The sequence below is a fragment of the Athene cunicularia genome, assembly GCF_003259725.1.
Source record: "Athene cunicularia isolate RWA chromosome 9 unlocalized genomic scaffold, athCun1 chr9_part1, whole genome shotgun sequence".
Taxonomy (NCBI): domain Eukaryota; kingdom Metazoa; phylum Chordata; class Aves; order Strigiformes; family Strigidae; genus Athene; species Athene cunicularia.
Genome location: NW_020799110.1, coordinates 7564757 through 7588823, shown reverse-complemented (window position 1 = coordinate 7588823; position 24067 = coordinate 7564757). Strand labels below are relative to the sequence as shown.

The 24067-nt window shown below is 37.1% G+C and overlaps 1 protein-coding gene across 1 annotated transcript in view; it reads right to left on the bottom strand.

Annotated features, from left to right (window-relative positions):
• Window positions 1-595: 595 nt before the first annotated feature.
• The window catches only part of NAALADL2 (N-acetylated alpha-linked acidic dipeptidase like 2), a 429638-nt gene continuing 406166 nt past the window's right edge, over window positions 596-24067 (bottom strand). The window contains exons 13-14 of the mRNA XM_026854960.1: window positions 18567-18765; window positions 596-1576 (exon numbers count right to left, since the gene is read on the bottom strand). Of these exons, the coding sequence (XP_026710761.1) occupies window positions 1378-1576; window positions 18567-18765 (398 nt within the window). The 3' untranslated portion in view covers window positions 596-1377. The remainder of the gene's footprint in view (window positions 1577-18566; window positions 18766-24067) is intronic.

Sequence of the window (24067 nt, the reverse complement as noted above, 5' to 3'; positions counted from 1 at the left end):
TGGCAAACTGGGTAACAATACATTTAACATTTCATCAGATACATTATATTTCAATTCTAAGTATCTATATAAAATTAAATTTTTAAGATCTAACTTCAGAATCATCTGAGATTGTAAGCCTAAACCCAATAGGGCTTAACAATCTCAACTGTTTATATTATTAAGACCTGCAATTCTCAAGTGTGTATGTTATCCCCTTAAAGGTTAGGACACTGAACCTCCTCATCCTTTCATTCACAGATTACTTCAGGCCAGCAAGGTAAAGGTGTGATTACAGCCTTTGTACAGGGCTTCCACCAACGCAAAACTCAAGTTTTATGCCTGCAATATGCTTCATCAGCTTCTGCCTTCAGAGGTGAATTCCTGGTTCTAGGGAATTAATTTATATTTTCCCCTGTGCCTTTTTGACAACAATCCAGGTCCTACATGACAGGCACTACTGAAAGAACAATCTGGCCTGGAATAGTGGGTGGTGTGGCCAAGTGGTGGAATTCCAAAAATATTCCCAGAACTTTGAGGTCTTGTTTTCATTTACTGCTCTCTGGACATTTGGGGAGTCCTTGAAGTGGGCTGTTTTGGTAATGTATAAGCTTATAAGTCCCGTAGCCTTATAAGACTAGGAAGTTCTTTAACATAAAGATTCCAAGTGTAACTACTGATTAAAACCTTTCAAATCATTTGAAATCATCACAAAAATTTTATCTCCAAGAATTACTAGAGAAAATAATTATTTTTCATACAGAAATGGGGTAAATAAAGTTCATCTGTATTCTCAGAATTGAGGTATTTATTGTTCCACAGGAGAAAAGATGTTGGATTGCACTGGTAAGGGTGTTTTGTGCATTCCCTGATAAACTCCAGTGCTGGATACCCAAGGAATGCCACATCCTTCAACTATTTACTCTAAAAAGAGTAAGGAAGAAGTTGAGTTTGTTGAAGAAGAAACACAAGAGTATACTGAAGTCACATTTTTCTGAACAGAGTAGGCATGGAAAGCTCACCTGGGTATACATCTGGGGTGTCTCAGAACCAGATCTTCAGCATATTGCAGGACATGCTCAGTACTTTGCAAGATTGAGCTCTTAGTCATAAAAATATATTTTACATATAAAAATACAGCAGATGTCCTTCCAAAAATCCTATCTTAAGTGTTATTCCCTCTCATTACATTTTATACATTCAGAAACAGACATTTGAGATATACTGTGAACAGTGCAAAAGACTGTTTTATATTCATAAAAACACGCACTGCGGTACCTTTAAGCGCCAACTGAAAGAAAACTTGAGAAAGGTTTCATCCTCAGAGAAATTCTGGTCCAAGTCGAACTTTTGTGTAGCAAGTTGTAAACAAACGTCTTAGAATGCAGAGAAATCCTCTCATTTCTTTCCAGCTAAGGTAGTCTCAAACACATCTAGTCCTGCTTTGAAGTAAACCTGAGCTGAATTGATGCTGTTCAGCACCTCTGACAAGGCTGCTTGAATGGTCTCATTTGACTGATGTAGTTTGCAGTGCTCCAGTGCCTCTAGCAGTACTGAAAACTGTCTTGTCCTTTCATCTAGTCTGTAAAGAATATTTCTAAAAGAGAACAATGGAGAATGGTAAACTTTTTACTCAAAACAATTCATCAGAAATCATCAAGAAACCCTGCAAGTATCAGCCACACTTTTTACAGATGATTCACACATATTATGCACAGTAAAGCTGACCCATGGCAAACTGAAAGACAACTGCGTATTTATTATGCCTTTGCAAACTGCATCTGTTCATTGATCTAGGTGTACATACATCGAAACATTCACTAAATCCTCCAAAGAAATCTCACATTCCTCTTTGACCGTTCAAGATTTTATTCAAAATCATGAGCCTAGACCAATTACACCCCTCACAAACTATTTTGTGTCTCAGATGGATTCCATTTATTCCCCTGTAAAAAAGAATTTGATTATTAATGAGGACTCTAGGCACAGATTTTTTTTTTTCCTCTTATCTGCTCATGTTATTTATTTCACACTTCAGAGGTGAAATTCCAGCTGCATTGAAGTCAATGGTAAAACTCTCATTGCTTTCAGCAAAGCCTTTATTCCATCAATAATCCTTTGTGGCATCAGAACAAGAACAACCCATCTTTAATGTCACATACTTGAGGAAGGAAATAAATGGAACCTAAACCCTTATGAAACAAAATCTGTGTTTTCCTATAGTATCTGCAAGACTTTTTAATGGCTTGTTTAAAACCACATGCAAAGGTAATGTCTAATCTCTTGGAAATGTTATCTGTATGAGGTGTTGAAGGCTCAGAATTCAAATCTAGTCAGTGATTTCAATGAGACTCTTTGAAGCAGGCTATAAATGTTATCTAAAACCATTATCCTAATTAGAAGAGCATGTTAATACCAGAAATCTCCACCCAGGAGCTCCTTTGATTGTAAACAAAAGTGAGTGAAATTTGAAACAGGAAAGCTGTACGTGATTTGGTATAGTACCTTATCCTTAAATAAAAGGAAGGTGTTCAGGGCAGGGGAGAAGTTGTTACACAGAATGAAACCAGCAAGAAAGCAGGACACCTTAGATACTCCATTAGTAACCTAACTGCATGACAGAACAGGCCCAATGGCAAATCGAAATTAGTAATAAAGCTGCCCAGTACCTACATGACAGATGACCACAAACGTCTATCTTGTTATTATATGAATCATTTGATTGCCAGTCTACAAGGGAGAATGGGAACGAAATAGCCCAATAAATGACACCACTGAACATCCACAATCTTCTGCCACGTCTTCCAGTTTGAAGAAATGCTTTGAATGAGGGGCAGTGTTTTTTCAAAGATGCGAAATAACTGCTATCCCCACAACACAGTTGTTCAGTCTTTAAATTTTTATCTTCCTGTATTGGGTATACACCCAAACCCAGCAATGTGCAATAGGAATGGTAAGCTTTTCATCCCGACAGCAATACATCCAGCCATTGCAAGTGTTCTGCAATGCAATACATAGTAGTTTTGAACAGAGGAGGGAAATGGTTTGAATCCAACACTGCAGTAGAAGGGTAGCTTACATAGTTTAAACAGTAGGTCATCACTGACCTAGATTATTTAGACTGAAACAGGTTAGAAGCACTTGCAGGAACAGCTCAGTGAGGACAGAAACCTCCATCAAGAGGACAGTAACAAGCAGCTGTGGCAGTAACTTCTTCAGCCTGCACTGTGGCAGCCAGAGGACAACTGCCCGCTTCCTCAGTTCTGAGCTGACGCTACCGTTCCCTGAGACTGTGATGCAGCTTACTCTCAAAGGTGACTAAAACTTTATTATGGACTGTCCCTAAAGTGTCTCTCTGATATAGTAAATGAAAACTGTGTATGTTGAGAACCAGATAAATTCTTGGTTGGTTAGTTTTTAACGATAGGCTGTGCTATGGGAAATACTGTAGTTTTCAAAGCAGGGATTGATTTTGCTCCCACTGAAATCAATTCAGGGACTCCTGCTGAGATCAGTGCGAGTAGAACCAGGCTTCTGAAGAACTCTCCTCTACAGTTCCCATAGTTCACAGGGAGACAGAATCCTGTTCACAACCCCTCAAAGCCCTTGGAACAGCAGGGGCAATGCTAGAGATAATCACATTACTTTCTACTCTCAGGAGGCATGTCCTGTCTGGTTGCTGGTGGCTGGGAGTTTGACAGCTAGAATTCTGCTCCAAATGCCTCCAACACTGGCGTCTTGATCTCTATCAGGATATTGCTATTCCTTTATTGGGGCTAACATCAACTAATAAAAATGTTCTAAGACAATAACAATCAGCACAGCAATGCTAACAGACTGCTAGAAATCATACTCTAAAGAGAGGATGACCTGAAGGCTTTTTGGGGACTGCTCAGAAAATGTGGTGAATAGGAACAGATCTCCTATCCTATCTTCAAACATGCTCTAAACAAGGCACACAGTCTAAAAAGATGGTTTACCTTGATGTTAATAGAGTTTAACTCTACTGCTGTGATTTTGGAATCACAGGTGGTTCCACAGTAAATCCACAGTCAGGTGATCCACTGCAAAAGACTGTTAATTCCCACTGTAGAAACAAGCATCTACTGAGAAGTGCTTAGTTGTTTGATGAATGAGACACAAACAGTCTGTTGTCATAATTTAAGAGAATATCTTAACTTTTCCAATAGTAATATGACTTCAGCATAGCTGATTGCATAGTATGACAGAATCGATTTTTTAGTTTTATGTATGCAAATAATAGTAAATAACATTATACGGCACCTGTTTTTTCAGTTTTTCTGCTAGAAATTCTCACCAGGATCTTGTATTTTCCAATTACTTATCTTTGCTTGGCAAGCCATGCCACCCCTTTGTTGCATAAAATGATTTCTCTCTTTATGCATGTTCATGAGAGTCAATTTATACAATTTTACTTATCTCTGTCCAAGCTTCATCAAATGAAAAAAAAAAATGGTCAGTCCAGTTTATTACTTCCAAGCCTTTACAAATCAGAAAAGTGTTTTCATTAAAGATTACGCATGGACTGAAAATTAAAACTCAGCCATTTCATTGGCCCACGATATCACTATTTGACCACAACATGCATAATGATACCAAGAGACTTTAATTTACACTGTGAAATTCAATTACTTAAACATTCCTTAATAGAAATTGGTTTTGTAGCCTACGCCTCTAAAACAACAATTCCAGCCTCTGGCCTAATTGCTTAAGTATAAACCTTCATCTTTAACTATTTTGATCATATAAATATAATTCACACAGTCAGCCTGACCCACACAAAACAAAAAGAGACTCCTAAACAGAAAAGTGTGATACATTATTGATGACACTAATGAAATCGCTACACACATCATTCATCTTAATGGGCTTGTTTCAATGACACATCACAGTGACCTGAAAAGTGTAACACTGAAGTGGGAAACCTAATTAATAACTTCAGGCAGTACCACTGAGAGAGAAAATGGCTTCAAACAAAAGGGTCAGCCTTAGCAAACTAAAGCAAAGAAAGTATAAAAATGAATTCTAAAAGAACCTCTTCTATCACTTTTATGAGCCCTTTGCAGGCCTAGGAACATAAGCATTATTGGCTGAAATGATGCCATTAAATGCTGGTTTACATTATCACAGATATGGATGTAATATCACCCCCACCAGACCAAAATGAATTTGACAAACTCTTGAATGACAGATCACACTAAAATATATATATATTGACTTTAACACAGCTTCAGACTCTTTTGGTGTTTGTAATAGAACAACTGGACAGTACAAGATTAAACTAGATTACTACCTTATTTCTTGTCATGAAAAAGGATTTTTTAGCTTGCAAGAAAAGTTTGTGTGTAGGTAATGTACAACACAAGCTGAATTATTCAGGTACTTACAAATAGCCTCCTATCTAAGAGCTTACATTTGAGATTTTGAAAAGTAATTATTAAGTCATTAGGACATGATGGCAAGTATACAGTCCCACATGAAATGAGTGCAGGTTCTCTCTGTGGAATCCCATTAGAATGGCTTACAGATAAATGCTATGGGCAGCCTCTGTCTGTTCCAGTTATAACACAATGTGCTGTGACTAGAGATGCTTTAGCATCCGCACAAACTCAATTTTATAAACCACTGAATTATTTTTTTCTTGTACTCTCCAAGAAAAAAAAAAAAAACAGACCAGAAGAGGGGGTTTCTGCATTTCCCTTTCTCTTGATAATACTCAATTTTGAATACACTTTTCTTACATCTAGGAGTTTATTTTCATCCATGTTTATAAAATATTATTAACTTGGCAAATAAATAAACAAATGCATTCTAATAATATTTATATGTTAGGACTGCCAGTTCCATAGGGTGTTTATTTATTGTAGGACATAAAAACGTTACAAATTCTTCTTCCCTGGAAACTGCATGAGCTAATTTATACTAGTTTGTACCTCAGAAAATTTTATGGTGAAGGTACAGAAAGCTTCTCTTCTTCCTCTGGGTTCCTTATTGTCTTGATCTCCAAGGATGCTTCTCCTTTCCTCTTGTTTTATTTTTTAAGCTTTTCTGACACCCAGATACAGTTATTTTATCTTACCTATTTTATTTCACGTAACTATTGTGGCAGAAGGTTTATAATTATAAAATTATAGCTGCTAGCCATGTAAGGCTAACTTTTGTCAGGACAAAATTTATGCACTGCTGAACTGCCATACATAGCTGATCCTGAGAAAAATGTTCTTCTACACTGCTCATTTCTTGCTGGATCAAATGGTGGAAGTCGCTGGCCCTGGCAGACAACCTCAGGGCAACTTAGCTGTCAAGGTCAGCTATTCCCTCACTGTCCTTAGTCCCCAAAAACTCAACGTTGTCACATTTAAGGATCCTTTTTTGGTAATATGTTTTCCTAATTTTTGCTTGCCACACAACCTATCCTTTTTTAAGAGCCATCAACTGCCTTCACTTAGTGCTCTCATTTACAGAACTGCACATTGTTCTACTGGTATATATTAAAGAAACTGATAAATTTAAGTCACTCAAAGGTGAGTGTCTGCTGGAAAGATATCTATTTTAATGTTATCAGTAGTTGATAAGCTACAGGTAATCTAGATATCAGATCTAAATAAAGTGTAACTAAGTGAAAGGCATTTCAAAGGCATTGTCATGTGACAGTGGTAAACCACATACATTCTGTCCCTGCCAGATAGAAATTTATCTTGCATAAGAGGCAGGAGTTAGGACACCTCTAATTGAGTCAATTATGGCAAAGGGAGGTTATGGTAAGTCTGCATTTAACAAAATCCCATTGGGACATGGGACTACAAGGAGATAATTATTCCAGGTTTGAATTCATTTCTGAGAGGCCAATTTAGAATAGGGCTTGTTAAAAAAGTAAATCCTGCTCTTGGCAGCTCTGTGAAGTGTCTTGAGGCTTGGTTTGGCTTGATTGCCTGCCAAATAAACAAAGGAAAAAGGAGATGCCAAACTGGAATGATAGCTGGTTACAAGATACATTATCTTTTATTTCCCTACAGTTAGCTTTGATTACAGTACTTTTAAAAGCTAATGAAGGCATTGTCGTAAAACACTAATCTCTTACTGAATTATCACTAAAGCCTGATCCTAACTCTAGAATAAATTTCAGGTTGATACACCTTGCCACCCTTAGATCTTTGTCAAGGCCTTGAGTGCACTAATACATCTCACTGACCCTGACCAGTCTTACCCACCACTCCCAGGCCTCTCCCACTTGCATCGCTTGGGCACCACAGGCCTGGCTGGAGTGGCCACTGCCCAGCTGGCCATGGCATATGCTTGGCTCCCCATCGTAAGGGAGCAGCTAGCCCCCATCACCCCCAACCATCTTCACCTAAACAGGGGGCCCTATCAGACTTGACTCCATAAACACCCATCCTAACCTCACCTACAGACCTTCCCAGCTTTAAACCTACTGTGGTCATCATTACAGATTCATCTACTAGATTCCAATTTGCATGTAGGAGCATTAAGAATCCTAAGAAGAAAGTGAACAATCTATTAAAGAAATCAAGCTGCCCAAAACTCAACATGCACAGAAAACATTCACTTCCACTTCTGTTCTGAAAAATGTAAATGATTGTTTTGATAGTTGAACAATTACTGTCAACAGAAAAGACTGACACAAAATAAAGCTAACTGAATATTAATCTTGATTTTCTGATAATAGGACAGTGCTCTGTGACAGCCTGGAAAAGATTTCAAAGGGAATACTGTATCTACAACAATCTGTAGTTAAACTTCTCCACTTCCACTTAATAAACAGTAATTACTTCATTTCTTCCTGTAATTTTTTATATTTTTTTGTGGTTTATGATAGAAAACAGCTTCCAGTATAATATAAAATAATCACAAACAAATGGAAGCTGGAAGCTTGATGCAAGTTGCTAATCGTAAAAGGACTGATGTTCTGGAACAGCCTCACATAAGAATAATGGAGCTAAGAAGTCTGACTACTTTAAAGACTGAGTTTGAGTAAAATCAGGCTTCAATAAAATACCTGTTTGCAAAGGCTGAACATCAGCATTACCTTGCATTCAGAGTTTTTCCCCTGTTGAAAAACTGGTGAGTTTAGGAAACTTCTTTCTTTCTTACTTTGGAGTAAATAAGATCAGTAAGTAGGAGGAATCAGTTCTACATCTTCAACAGTACAGAATGACTTCACAGGACAGAAGTGGAAAGGAAAATAAAAATTAGATGCATTTGTTCTTCAGAAGTTGCAAGCGATTATTTATCACTGCTAAAGAGCAGTCCTCTAAGTAATTAGGCATGATTTTCTCTAGGGTTTTATAGAAATTAATTAAGCGACTTTATCTAGAAATTCCTGAAGAAGCCACAAAACACACTATCAGACTCTTTGCCATAGAGCTTTCAAGCCCTATATGCAGCTGATGAGACTGATACATACTCCACAGAAATGTAAAAATTCCTTGAAAATCCTTCAATACTTTTTTAAAAATTTCTTATAACAAGGACTTACATCTATACTTTAGAGTGATGATGCATTAAACAAAATAAATATAACTGTATTTTAAAATGTTATTTCCTGGCAGCAACTGGAATGAAGTACACCGTTATATTTCAAATAATATAGCTGTTGGTAACAAATGTAGGGGTGTCGTTCTTTGATTGATTCATGCTACACTTATTTTTCAAATGAAAGAAACATATGCTTATGCTGAATAATTTGGAGGAAACTATTTTTCTCTTAAGGATGTCTCAGTCTGAAATACTCAAATTCAAAGCAGATGTGCTACTAGTTTGAAGGACTTGAGGGAAGTAAATTAATAAAATTATTTCCAAATGGCTCACAGCTGATGTTCTGAAGGCTTCAGAGGAATTTTTATTTAGAAATCATGTAAAACATCCGATTGCTAAGGAGGAATACCATTTCTAAACAAAGCAGCCAGCAGTGTCCAGTGTTTGATGCAGTAAACTGCCTTGACCTTGATCTCCAGTTCTGATCCTGATGAGCTTTATCATCTTAAGTAACTCCATACCATGAGATATGAGACCATTATCATCACAGCCAAAATTAGAAAGGTCATTATCACAAGAGGTAACTATGGATAAAAAATTAATGATGTCATAATATGTTCTTTACAGAAATGCCTAAAGTTATAATTTTATTACCTTCAATGGCGAGCACACACACAAAATTATCACTTTTTAAAATCCCCAGTTAAGGTAATTTTCCTGTTAATGATCTCACCACCAAATTTCTAAGCCCTATTGCCTAGGTAATAGGTTAGTGGGGAGAGTCTTACATACTAACTATTTTTCCAATTAATTCCACTTATTTTTGTGCTATATTTGAGAAATGTTCTTGGATAATATTTCAAACACATGAATGGTTCTTATCTGTCATGACCAAAAATGTGGAACCATCTATTTCTTGGATCTAAAAGATATTATCGATCCTATTGTTTATAAGAAAAATGAAATAACGTATAAAATATTAATTTTCTGTCATATTCAATAAATTCAAAATCAAATACTTTGTATAATTTTCTGAGATCGTAGGCTATTTTTCCTCTGTAACTAAATATTCTTGGCCTGTTTAGTCCCATAAGCACAGATGTGACCAAGATCTGCCAGCAAGGGAAACTGAATGGAAACTGTATCCCAGTCAGAAGACTTGCTAGATGTTGGCATGATAGCTCTGCACGGAGCTCCCTGAACAGCCTCTGTGGAAGGGTTTTTACAGTTAGCAGACAACTGCTGTGAAATGGGCTAAACCATCTATATGGTCACATATACAAATAAATGTTATTTATTAAAAAAACCCACCAGGTTCTTTGCAAGGTCAAGACCATGCACATTCATGGAAATCATAAGGAATTGTATTCCCTGGATCAAGTCTTGTCTTCAGGACCACCAGTGCTGTGTTAAATTACAATATACGTAATATTTACAGTATCAAAACTATAACGGGTCTGATGCATACTACAGACAGAACTCTGTAAGCATACAAATCAATCTAGTTTAAAAGGATGGAAGGAAATTAATGAGAAGTACATACAGGAAAAATAAATTAAGGTATATACACCCAGGTTTACCATTCACATCAGGGAAGTGAGAAAGCTGGTTTCCAGCCATAACATAATCCCTAATTACAGTGGTTTTCTGCTTTTGCAGGTGTAATGAAAAGATTTTCATGTTCCCTGTTTAAATAAGCTTTAAAGTCAACCGTAATTACATCCTGCAGATGGCTAATTCCGTAGTATTTATGCAGCAAATGCTCTTTAAATAGTAAAAATTTACAGGACAACAAATACAGTCATTACTTCATGGTCATTACATGTACTGGTGATTCCAAAGGAGAAACCATTTGAATTGCCACTCGGATGGATCAGGTGTTTTGAGCATGAGTTGCACTCACTTTATTGCATCTTCTCAGTATTAAGTAAGGGCATAATTCAGGATGATTATCAGTCATGAGAAAAATAATAACCATAGCAGAAATTTGTAAGAACATTATCAAACTAGTAATTGCTCCTGAGGTATGCTAGGCTAAATGTGCTGCTCCACACATGGATGAACGTTGAAGAGTCAATATCCCAGCAGATGAAATTCTATCTACCTGGCCTACAGAATGAGTAACCACAGTGCCATTCAATCACCCCCAGAGGGGCTGGGAGGACTAGGTCAGAACTCTTCTCAAAGTTGCCCAGTGCACAGAGAACGATCCTGCTGCTAGAATAGTGTTCCTACAGGTCCCTCACGAATTAAACAGTTCCTACACTTTCCTAACTATGCCTGTGCTGGGGAGCTGCACTGGTGGCTGGGAAAAGCTTCCTGTGTTATTCAAAGTTGCAGCTTAATTTCAATAGTATTTTATATTGATATAGTGAATGAAAAGATTCATGACTACCTTCTTCCCAGTCCCTCAAATTCCATTTTGAGTATCTGCACCATCTGAGTGAATAGGAAGTGATCCTAATTATGTCTGGCTTCTGGTAGCTGCTCGAGAGAGAAGTAAGTTCCTTTTTTCTCCCACCAGTGCCATACCCCCACGTAACAGTTGGGTAAAATGTTTAAAAGGAATGTAGTGAATAAAATATTTTCAGTCCACCTTATACCAAGGTTGTTACTCCAGATTCTGCTAGTGACATGGATGCATGAATTTGGCTCAAATTATGATTTTAAACTGAAATTAGTGTGCTAAACATGCTATTGCATTTTTAAAAAAATAGTGGTAGCTATGTAGATAGCTATTAGAATCTAGTGTTTTGGGGTTTGATTAGAAATATTTCTTAGTTTGCACCAACCTAGTTAAATTCACATCATTGTTTGTCATGCCATTAACTAACTGGCTTGTCTCTCGCTTTAGAATTAGAAAAAATAATCTAGTTGTTAAGAATTGCAGTTATATCCTTACAAATTATTTTCTAATCAGGGGGGACCTGCAGAGATCACTCAGTCTATTCAGTTTTATAAAACCCACTTTTGAGTATGCTGTAAAAACTCTGGATACCGACTCATGATTGCCCTCACTTTTATAAATCCTAGTTGCCCGACGCATGACATCTACTTAGAGGAGCATGTAAATCAAGAACCTAATCCTTTCATTCAGAGTCTGCTACGAAAGACTGGGAGAAGAATCATCTTCCAACTAACCACTAACTAAATATTTACCAAGCACTGTACAACATCTGAGATCTTTTAATAGTGCACAGTTATCACTGTTCACCTATCTCATGAAACTTCAATTTGCCTTCCCACATTCTTGGAAAGAACATAAAACCATCCTTGAAATATTTCCTCTCTTTTTTTTTGGCATTAGTAGTTCATGAAGTGAGTTACAGTGAAGCAAGTCTTACTGAACTGTGTGTTCCTTCTTCTGTCCTGAATATTTGAGTTCATCACCTCTAACTTATACTTGCACAGACTACAATCAGACTGCACAAATACTACAGAGTTTGAAGGAAGAAGGTCAAAGAAATGGGAAAATATTTTAGGTATAAAAATTACAGTCGAAGAAGACTGCATCAGAGAGAAGGGAGCTGAACAAGAACTGCAGAACCAAGAAACAACAGTGAAGGATTAGACGTGAAACAAGTAACACCACTCATCGTAACTCCATTTATAAGATGTAGAACAATTATAGAAGAAAAAGATGCAAATTTGGAAAGATACAAGATATTAGGGTGAAAAGTCAGATGGAAAATCACTGCTGTGCAGTAAGGTGAAAATTCTTTTGTTCTGACTGAATGGCAAAATCCAAGGTACGTAATCCTAAAACCAGTACACAATTCCTTCCTTCCTCCCCAGCATCATTCCAGTATTGTATTTACAAATTGCACATGGCAGGTAATACAGAGACAGAACATTATTTTCTACTGCCAGTGCAACATGAATTGTTGCTATATTTCCCACACTAAGGATCATCAGCACCATATCAAATCACTCTCTGCTCCTCCTAATAAAATGCAGAAAAAAAAAAAAATCCATGTTTTTGGTTCAGGCCAGTCAAAACTGTCTCAAACATTACAAAAAAGTATACATAAATGTCTTCGACTTGAAGCCACAAATGACCAAAAAACCAAAATCCATAAAGAGACAGAATTACTGTCTTCTGTAGAAATTCTTGGCTATTTTTTTTTCAGATAACATTGCACTATGTGTTTACCCATGTTACTGTTCAAGATTAGCTGGATATTTGCATCTTTTATGCTTGTCCTTTGTAAATCCAATGAGCAACTTGTTTACACATGGAGATTTAATAAGGACTTTAATTTTCCTACTAAATGTATCTCTAGATACTAGAGTCTTAGGGCATGTGAATTCTGACACCTGAGAATCTGCTGCAGTTTATCAGGAAAACAGAAATAATGCCAGTAGACTCTGTACATAAGAATGTATATAACAAATCTCAATCTGAAAGGAAAACATTTGTTCTGGTGAACAACAAACACCTGAGTGGCACAAGATTAGCAATGATGCACATGACTTTTCTGTGTGGTGCTAAAAGCATCTTTTGATTGTTCTTTCATTTCATTATGGGAAATTCAGGGTGTACAATCTATCAGTGCATGATAACTTACTGATTTGTTGCAATTTTTTAGCCCACGGAAGTGTTAATGTCACACACCTTGGTATCCATGATAAAAAGAAGCAAAAGGAAGAAGCTTAACTTGCACAAATGAGCAATAAAAACTACTGGAGGTCTTGCTTGAAAACAGATTGTTTTCGAAATGCTTAATTTTCATCTACCTATTATTCAATTCACTCAATTACATCTACTAGACATAGCAGAATGGCATGTGCAACAATTCCATGAATAGTGGTGACAGATGCATACAGTCTTAATGGACAGGTTAAACTTGGCAAGCTAAGAGGAAAGAAACGCTTAAATGAAAGATTTTAGACAAGTTGACTTTGATTCTTTTATAAAATTGCTAAAAGAATTGTCAGTCAGGACACAACTGATCCTTAAGCAATGCTCTATTAAGAATAAAAACCACCTAAGTGGAGCAGAAATGACAGCCTGAGCCCTTGTGTGCCTTTCTTTGGACTTTATTTTTGAAGACTGAAGACAAAACCTCTTGTTTTTAGTGACTCTTTTAGATTTGGAACTATTGGTGGGAGCATCACAGGGTATTCTAGGAAACCCTACACACTTACTACTGGATCTGTCTAGGATCAACAGCATCCATCAGATATGAAGATTAGACATGGACCTGAAGAAATCACTTTCAGTAAGAGAGGACATCTTACTGCCCTGAGTGTCCCGTGCCTGACACTCCATGAAGTCTTCTTGATTATTGCATTTCTTTACAATATTCTTATCCACTGTTCCAATGCCACTGAAGTGCTGTGCCTTTCATCAAAAAGAGCCAAGCTCTCTGTGTGAATACCTAAGGAATGCATGCAGACACTTGACAGATACATTAGGCTGACAGGTTGTCAGGGGCTGTGATGATCAGCAAATATAAGAAACATAATAAAATATACAAGGAACAGGGAGAAAGGTTTACTCCGTCTAGGGGAACATAAGGTTTGAGCTCAATATTTATAAACACCAGGAAGATACAATGCTGTCTTTTTATCCATGGTATTGCTGGTGTCAGTGCTTTGGTAGGTATTTTCACAGAGGGAAAAGCATGACAATAGACTTTTAGAGTCTAAGAGTTTTAAGGATTAGCTGATGCACAAGAGGCAAAGATGTTCAGCAAGGAGACAAAGAGGAGACACACCACACAGCATGGATGCATTTGCCCGATTACCTTCCTTACAAACATTCATTTACAAAAATTAATTTTGTTCTCTGTCAGAAGCCATGTAGAGATTCGGTTAATCACTATCAGAACAGGTGTCAGCGAGTACTTCCTTGACCTTATCAGACAAGCTGCTTTCACTGTGGGGAAACAGCCCCAGGTCTTTGCTTTGATCTATGTTTATTTATGGCTGAAGCACCCTTTGTTTAGAATAGGGAGATAAAGCAACTTCTCCTATCCCTAGCAGGCAACTACACTTGCTTTGCTGAATGCTGATGAGGGTAAGAATTGGAGGTTTTCTTACTATATATCAGCATTTATAGAATCATCTTATATCTCTGCTGAGTTTGACTGTCTCACCGAGAGGATAATATGCCTGAGATCATTGTTTGTTTTGATTTTTTTCATATCTACGCACAGTGCCTAAAAGTAACAAAACCTCTGTTCTTACCTTAGCTTTGTACATGCCACTGCAGTGTTATCTATGGTTATTAGTACTAGGATCAAAATATGAGCGTCAGTAAATATACAGAAATATTCAGCACAAGTATACTTTGCAAGAGTGGAAAGCAAGAAATGGCTGGAGGAAAGAAACATATAAATTTATACTGATTATTCCATTAAAAAAATGACAGAATCTAAATCACAAAATTATCAATATTATGATTAAGTTATGACAAGCAAAGGAAGATAAATGAAAAATATCAATAGCTATCCTATTTTGCTCCTAAACATAGAAAGAAGTCTACCCAGGGTTACCACTGGGAATCACAGAAATTCTTCAGGTACAAAACTCAGAGATTTTGTCCTAACCCCAAATCAAGCCCCAGGGTAACCTTTGTGAAACAGGATAACATTTCTCAACTTATTATTTTTCATTCTGTCTAAATGTCTGGATAAGACTGAAATACCCTGATGAAAGTTGTACTTCCATACTTCCAGCTCAGTTGGAAAGAGAATATCATGGGGAAAGTCTGCCATTGTCAAATTTTCAGTTCAATGTCATGAAGTTCAGGTAAGAAGGCTAATAATCTAAATCACAGTGTTTACTTACACTGTATTGAACAACCTGCCAGCATCAATAATCCTTACTTTAATTTAGTCAGGATATCCTAATAGAAATATCAAAAAGTAATTTGAATTCTTAGTAATTTTATTGCTTATTATAGATGAATAATGTATCTATTATGGCCAAATATTGCCCTATGACATTGACTTGAATGAGGCATCTATTTTTTAAGTACATATATACAGAAATCGACTACAGCTATGGCAATGAGTGTACAAACCATACAAAAGAAAGAAGATATAGAAAAGATGTAGTAGTTCCCCTGTAGTGGACAAACACAAGTAGGTTGCAAGCCACCTCCCGCAATAAAGCAAAAAATCCACTTCTCTTTTTAATTCAAGTTCTAGAAAAGAAAACATAGTATAGATCCAGAGAGCTGTGAATTAGGACAAACACAAGCCTAAAAATGATGCCTAAACTTCCGCAAATTTGTCAAGTACTTTGATTGAGGTTGAGAATATGAGTCCAAATGGGTATACAGGAAGCAATCATTTTTTCATGAAGAATACGTGCTTTACTGTGCACACAAATTCTTCCTTCAGAAGGCTGTAAATTACAGTATTTATGGAATCTTAATGATCTAAACACAGTTGGAGCCTGAAGGTCAAGGCTGCAAACTGCATCCTAAATTTCTGTTTACAGATGAAGCACAGTATTTATTGCTGCACTGCTTGTGCTGCTATAGTTAAAGGGCTGCCAGCATTTCCATTATAAACCACTATTTCAGGGGTATATAACTTGCCCATCAATCTTCCAACTGGGATGAAACATGGCATACAAGGTCCTGGCTGTGAGACTTTTTTTTTCATTTGTTTTCTTTACCAAATTACAAAAAGAAAAGCGTCAAGTTATAGAAGAAAAAAAAAAAAAAAGTATATCAGGTTTTTCAAGTACTCCTAGTGTTCCTGTGATACAATTATAGCTTCAGAGCAAAAAATAGATTCATATAACTGCATCAATTAACAGAAGGACTTTCAGTCTGTAAAAAGTGAAAAAATAACCCAAATAAAGACCTTTATAATAAAGGACGTTAGATACTAATTTTGAAAAGAAAATGTATGGCAGATTTTTAATGGCAGGAAATGAAATCATAAATCTGTAAATTTCCTCAACTCTGTCTGCCTTAAAGGTAAATCTACAGTACAATTACACACCTCGGCACAGTACAAATAATGTTTTGTTTTCAAATAAGTATCTAAATGACAATACACAAGGTCTACTTCACTGTTATGTAATTTTCAAAAACTCTGAAGTAACCTTCTTGTCTACTGCTAAATCTTGTATCAAATGTAATGAGATCAGGAGGGGGAAAATGACAAGGTTTTCACTTCCACACTATCTACTTTGCTGTGTGCATACCGTGCTCTGCACAAAGTACTGCTGAGAGCAGGAAGGTAAAGAATTTAATTCACATTATACCTGCATATCTAGCAATTACATCTTGATGAATAACAGACTTAAGACTGGATGTACTGCAAGAATTTAAATATTAGAAGAACTCAAAAAACCCTCTTACTGGAATCCTAAGATTTGGCATAATTTATTTTTACAAATAAAGAACTGGGCCAGACTCAACAATGTGCCACTGCAATGCAACACAGACACATTACATTATATTAAGCAGTTTTATGGCTCCTTTGCAACACCATGCCAGTTCAGACAAGAAAGACAGCAGTTCTAAACCTGGAATATTAGATTTTATTTAATCACATTTTGGTTTATTTCTTTATATTATAAATTCAGTCACAGCAGGAATGAAGCAAATTATTCCCTCCCCAAATATCACTATTATATTTTCTTTATTATAGCTGTAGGGATTTTATTCACTGACACAGCTGAGTTCACCACAACTATTTTTTTTTTTTTTTTTGCTTTTGCTTTTGTTAAAAGATGACTGCATTTGTTTTATGCCATTCCTAATGCTTGGAAGAATCACTTCCTCCCGGTGCTGTAGCTGTCTACTTTTCTTCCAAAGTCTACCTCTACCATCTGTCTATTTTCTGCCCACTTGAAACAACCATTTGCACAAGCCATTTGACAATTTTTTTCCATCAGCTGCAACAAAGTACTGTTTTATTACTTTAGTTAGTTCTGGTTGCAAGTACCTTTACATTCCTAAATAACACAGATGCCTCATTCACTTCTGTGTCCTGGCCCTGCCTGTCTCCTGTGTATGCAAGTCAGTTCACTTGCAAGCTCTCATTTTAGAGTATGCCAACCAACCAGTTTCCCCTAAAATAAAAACCTGGGTAAGGCTTTAGGGACAGTTTTACTTGGGGAAGACTCCTAATGGTTAGTATGGATGAGCCATTGGCTATGTTCAGCTGCAGAGTCCTTGAAAATAATCCCAGTAGGCCTGGTGAAGTCAAACAGTCAACATATGCCCTCACTGTGTAGCCCAGGGCATTCAAAACTTATTCTTGGGGTCAAGCTATGAAACACTCCATTGAAGGGCTGCAGTACAGTGCTTCAGACAGTCTGAACTGCAGCACACACATACACTTTGTTACTTCTCCTGAACAGCCAGAGGGCCAGGCAGTATTCAGGGCAGGTTTGGCCAATTCGTGCTTTTCAAACTTATTTTTAAGTTACTGATTGCCCTTTTTTTTTTTTTGGTAGAGGAATCTATGGTGAGAGATACGGACCTGTAGACTTCTTTCTTACAAAGTGAACAATAAAATGATTATGACATCTTAAAATCAAGCTGTGTCGTGCAGCTGAGTACATATTGGAGAATAATCCTAACCTGAGACAAGATGTTTTGAATGGTGACTAAGGCCCTCTCATTCAATCCACTGTATTGCCTTTGGTTGAAATACACCCAAGAACACTGCTATATAATTAAATATGTTAAATAGTGCTCCACAGTATTTTGTATAATTCTGAATCTTCAATGAACTGTAAAAAGTTTTAAATAAAATATAGGGGGAGCTTGTCAAGCAGTATTAGACTCCAAAATATTTTATTCTGGAAGCTTACTGCACCACCTAACACAAGTATCTGTTATGCTGCCTGAGTTGCCATCACACTGTACGTCTTGTTAGCAGTGATGTCATGACAGAAATGCTACAGTGTTGCATTCTAATGACCTGTTGTATTGTAATGAATTAAAGATTTCTGCAAAGAGGATGAGATAGTAATAAACAGCTTTAATCTTGGATACTCACGAGACTTTTTTTTAAAAGAATATGACAGTTTTAAAAAACAAGAAGTGCAAGATTACCATTTTAGCTCAAATGAAGAACATTTGAACACCATACCTGTAAAGCCCAGGAGGAACTCGATGAACCAGGAAGCTTTTCTCCAAGCTTTGTAGCACATCATTGAGCATCCTGACTCTGATAGGAGCTCGCTCCTTGGGGTCATTAGCTGGGCGCATCTCATCTGACTGGAACAATTCTGCAGTGTCCCTCAGACGTGATGCCACTGCAAGCAACTGAGAAATGTCTCCTTCATCATCTAGGAACAGTAAGAGAAAAGCAGTTGCCAGTGATTCAGAGAGAATCGCTTATTACTCTTGGTTACAAGTCAAAATTAATAGTCCAATTAAAACCTGAGCCTCTTTTCCCATGTGAGAATTATGTAGTGGACCAAGGAAAGCCATAGATCATTGTACATAAGCTCTGATCTACTTTTCAAAGACAATCAGTTTGGGCTGTAATATTTTAACATCCAATAAACTATGAGGAATGATTCTGGAATACAGCTTGAAACCTACCATTGGAAAAAACAGGCAAGTAGGAAGCAATGGTTATAAATCACCAACTATAACATTTCCTCTGAGACAGAACTTATTTTGATGCTACTGCTCCCAAGTTTGAAACTTGTGCTTGGATTCCATAACAACTGCTGTATAGAAAATCGTAATATGCAGAGTTTAACTGAAATTTGTTCAACATTTTAGAATCCTAGAGGTTAAAAACACTTGTAGAGGGGATGTGAAATTGTTCGCAATGAGCCAACTAACACTTTAATTGATTTCCAAATGTATATTCTAATCCAGCCAATATTTTCAAAACTTTTTAAACTTGGAGTGTTAACTGTTACTTTTTTTTGGTGATCGTACACAGATGCCAAAAGAATTAAAACCCACAGCACTCTGGAGCACACCACAATTTCACTATTTCCCTGTTCATAGTCCAGAAAGAAGAATGTGTATGTGAATTGGAGCACTGTGACTGTGCAGTCTATTCCCACCTGCAGGGCAGGTGAAGAGCATGCCCTCCTTTCCCAGTGCATACATAGACTGTGTTAATTTTTACAAGCACATGGAGAGAGAAAACAGAGTCTGAACCCAATTTAAAGTCAAAAGTAACACCAGTCAACAAAAACATTTCCAGGATGCAGAAATTATCTTTAAGGCCAAGATTCACTTTACCTATTAAGGACAAGAAAATAACTATCTTTAGATCTTTCAAATGATGATTTAATCAAAACAAACCATTAAACTTTAGAAGCTGTCTCACCTTCAGTTGAATGTACAAACCTCAGTGAGTTCAGTATCTTGGTGACTGAGATGATTAATCCAACAGAGTGGTTCAAGACACAAGCTAAATGAATACTAAAGTTCCTTGTCGAATAGATATATGGAGAGGTCAGAAATAGTAAATGGAGAACAACAACCCATTTCTCAAACTATTTATGGAGTCTGAAAGGTAAGCATATAATAGGAATGGAAAAGCAAATAGGTACAACTAAGAAATTCATGCAAACGCCTGAAAATGACATTCTCCCTCTCGTATGGAAAAAGAGATTTGCTATTGGATGCATTTCAGCAAAGGGAAAGGAGTTCATAGATCCCCATGCACTCCTGTCATTCATCTGACTAACGCATTCCAATCCAGCAAAACATGAGATTTCAGCTTTCCTGAGCTATAAAGATGAAGTTCAACAGGAGGCCCCGTGGGAACAGGAGTGAGAGAAGATGGCTAATGTCTGTCTGCGTTTGGGACAAGATTGTTTTGTCAGTGGCTCTGGACCAATACACCTTTCCCTAATTTGAATGGATAACAGGCATTGTAGTACCTTGATGTACAGGATCGGTATCTTTATGATTGAGTCTGGAGTCATTTAAAGTCTGATTAAGTTAGGTTGATGACTCAGAAAAAGATTCTCCAAGCATATAAACTTGGTACATTTGGGATATTTTGCAAAATATTAGTACCCTCAGTTTTCAAATCTCAGGCAAACTCTGTGCAGCTGAAGAACTTGCAATTTCCATGTATATAATCCAGGCACTCTGCATACCTTATGCTGGGACGTGTGTCAGTGTGGAAAGCTTTAAATTCACCCTGTTAGAAAGAATCCTTTGGTTTCTGCAAAGCACTTCATATTCAAGTGTTAAGTAACAAAAGTATGTTACTTAACATACAACATTTATAACTTTATTCTGAACATTACATAAATAATTGCAAATGCCAGCTATGCCTTTTCAATAAGGAAGGTGAGATAAAGGGAAAATACATCATTCTATATTTGGAAAATAAGACAACCAGACCACCCTTTTAAACATAAAAATCCTGTAAATGCTCTCACTCCTTCTCCACAGCACACATTTTGCCCCTAAATCAACCACATTTTACCTTACAGTCATGAGTAAAAAGCACTATTTACATCACATTCTAAACCATCACTCATTATAAAATAAACACCCAGGCTCTTTTTTCATACTTCAGTACAAAATGTGCAATTGTGTATGGTCAGTGTTACCACAGAGAACTAAAGACGATGCTTTGAGGGCATCAGTAGTTTTTACCACAACACACTGAACGTCACTGCCAAGGGAAACTGTGATTTATGCTTTTCTCAGGTTGAGAAGCTGGGAGTAGAAGGGCAAATGATTCTTAAAGAAAAGGATGTATTAACTAATAATATTTTAAACATCTTTTGATGCTTCTACAGAAAAAGTAAATACTCCAACTGTTACTTCAACTCAAGAGAAAACAATGCCACATTACTATATTTTGTATTCTTTGTCCTTTTGTCTCTAGTATGAATCATGTTGAATCATCTAAGCTAGTTGTTTAGTTGTTAAATAAATAAAATTGCAAGTACAAGAAAGTGACTCAGGAGTATGTATACTCTTGATCAGAGAATTACACTGCTGAATTTCATTACACTTGCTAAATGTAACTGGATTTTATTCAGAAGCAGGTCACACCAAATAGATATTTATTTTTACAGACATTGAATACAATAGCCTTTCCCTGTGTAACTGATTGCTCTTATGAAAAGTACTGCTAGAGATTTACTGTTTTCAAATTGTGTTTGTGTTCCCTGGTACGAATGCACTTGCCTGCAAGTACCTACAGGAGAATGAGCACAGAGAAATCAGCAGTTCAAGGCATGATGTTTGCTCACCATGCATGTGAACGTATGTCTGCATGTAAGAGAGAGCAGAAATTGCTCCAGGTTTTGATTAGCTTGCAAATTCAGTATCAGCTATGGTGTGTTGATGTATTCACTAGGAAGATTTTTCATGCTGTGCAAAATCCAATGATCAGACCTGGCAGTAGAAAATCTGAATGGGAAAGCTTTGTAGAAGGAGCCCTAAAGGGGGCAGGAACACAAATCCAGAGACATCCTTAAGCTCAAAGATGTTGCCATCAGCTTCAATTTTGCTACCATGACTGCTACTGCCCAAGCAAATTACTCTGGTGTTGCTACAAGATGTCTCTTTTCAAAAAGGCTATCATTAAAACAGCATACTGTGACATACTATTATGCATGTCAATACAGAGGAAGCCTGGAGAAGAGCCTGGAGACGGGAAGGCTCTGGGGAGGCTTTGTTGTGGACCTTCAATGCTTAAAGGGGACTTACAAGACAGATGGGGACAAACTTTTTAGTAGGGCCTGTTACAATAGAAGACGGGGTAACAGTTTGAAAATGAAAGAGGGTAGACTTAGACTAGATATAAGGAAGAAATTTTTTTATGATAAGGGTAGTTAAACACTGGAACAGGTTGCCCAGAGAGGTGGTAGATGCCCCATCCCTGGAAGTGTTCAAGGCCAGTTTGGAGGGGGCTCTGAGCAACCTGATCTAGTTGAAGATGTCCCTGCTCACTGCAGGGGTAGGTTGGACTAGATAACCTTTAAAGGTCCCTTCCAACCCAAATGTTTCTATGATTCTATGAATGTATCAATGACTTTGTACAGAGCTACCGAAACATATATGGGCTACTGATACAGAACAGATGCTCATCCTTTCCTTCCAGTACCAAATGCTTTGTCCATGGCAAATGCATTTTTCCATGATTTTTTCTTTTTTTTAAAGGCTGATGAAAGGTTTTCCAGTACTAATATATAATATCCTTGAAAGGATACTGAAGACAAGATGTCAGTGTCTCATGGAAAAGAAGGTATTTCTGTCATATATACAGATAACTAACTGTTGCATTTTTCACTTCTGAAGCAGTCAAGAATAACGGGTGGGAACAGTAAAGAAGAAATCTTTCTGAACATTACAGACAGATGGAGAAAGTAACTCTGAAAAGCACCCTAAATGACCAGGCAAATACGGTCAAGCAGGTAAAATGATGCCAAGCTGAAGACTAGCAGATAGCTGTAGGCAATGAGTATGCAGCCATCAAGTAAATGACAGAGATATGTTTATGTATTGATTTTTTTAGGGACTGAGAGTTTAGACTGATGTTTTGAAAATGTATGGGTTGAGCCAGGGCTGTGGAAAGTCATGCAGACTTTCCCAGAAATGGCTTATCATAAACCAGATCATTTTTAAACTTCTGCTAGCACTGCCTATTCTGTTATCACCCTGAGCACTTCAGCTTCTGTAACATCTGTAAAACATCCTTTCCAAGGAGAAGAAAGGGCCTAACTGATAGGAAGCAACACACAACTGATACCAGATCAACCAAAGAGGTTTAAATCACAGCTCTTCCCCTCCCTATACAGGCAAACCCAGAAAATCTTACCCACACTCAATTTGTCTTCATAGGCCTCTCTCAGTCAGTATCTATTAGAGATGGCTTACAGCTTATCTGATGTGCTTACCAGCTACAGCAGCCCGTGATGACAGAACTAGGGAATCTTAGCACGCACATCTAGTGCTACTCAGCCACAACCTAAGGCTGGGGCAACAGATACCGATCTTTAAAAGGTCTGCATGGGTCTAGGCAGTCTCAGTGACTTGCAATAATGAAATGTTATCAGCTTCTACAGCCAACAGCACCTAAGTGAGGGACATGGCTACCATCAAACCTAGTTGCCTTTATTTTTGTGGACTGTGTGATTGAACTTGTTATTTCTCAGTCAGTCGGGTGCAGCGGTACAGAAAGGCTTTTAATCCTAATAAGACACCTTAATACCTCCATCATCAATCCCTGAAGTTTACTGCAATATCTACTAATTTTAAAGAGGCTCAAACCCAATGCAAGATAGGCTCCAAAAAGCAAGTCCAGATTGCACAGTGCTAAAAGCAATCAGCAGATAATATGAATATATTTAGAATAAAAATGCTTCTATACATAAAAAATACTTATATGCAAATGCTTTTACATTGGTACTTGCATATACCTACAAAATACTTCTATAGAAGTGCTTAAAAGAACCATTTGTATCATTCACACATCAGATTTGACATCTTGTCTGCCCCCTACCTCAAAAGATAAATTGGATTTTCATAGCATGCAAGGCCTGGCAAGATATTCTTATATTTGGTTCAAGTTACAGTGGGTCTTGATTTTAAATATATGGCAGGACCAAACAACTGCAATGTGTAGCTAATGAGAATATTTTAAACTGT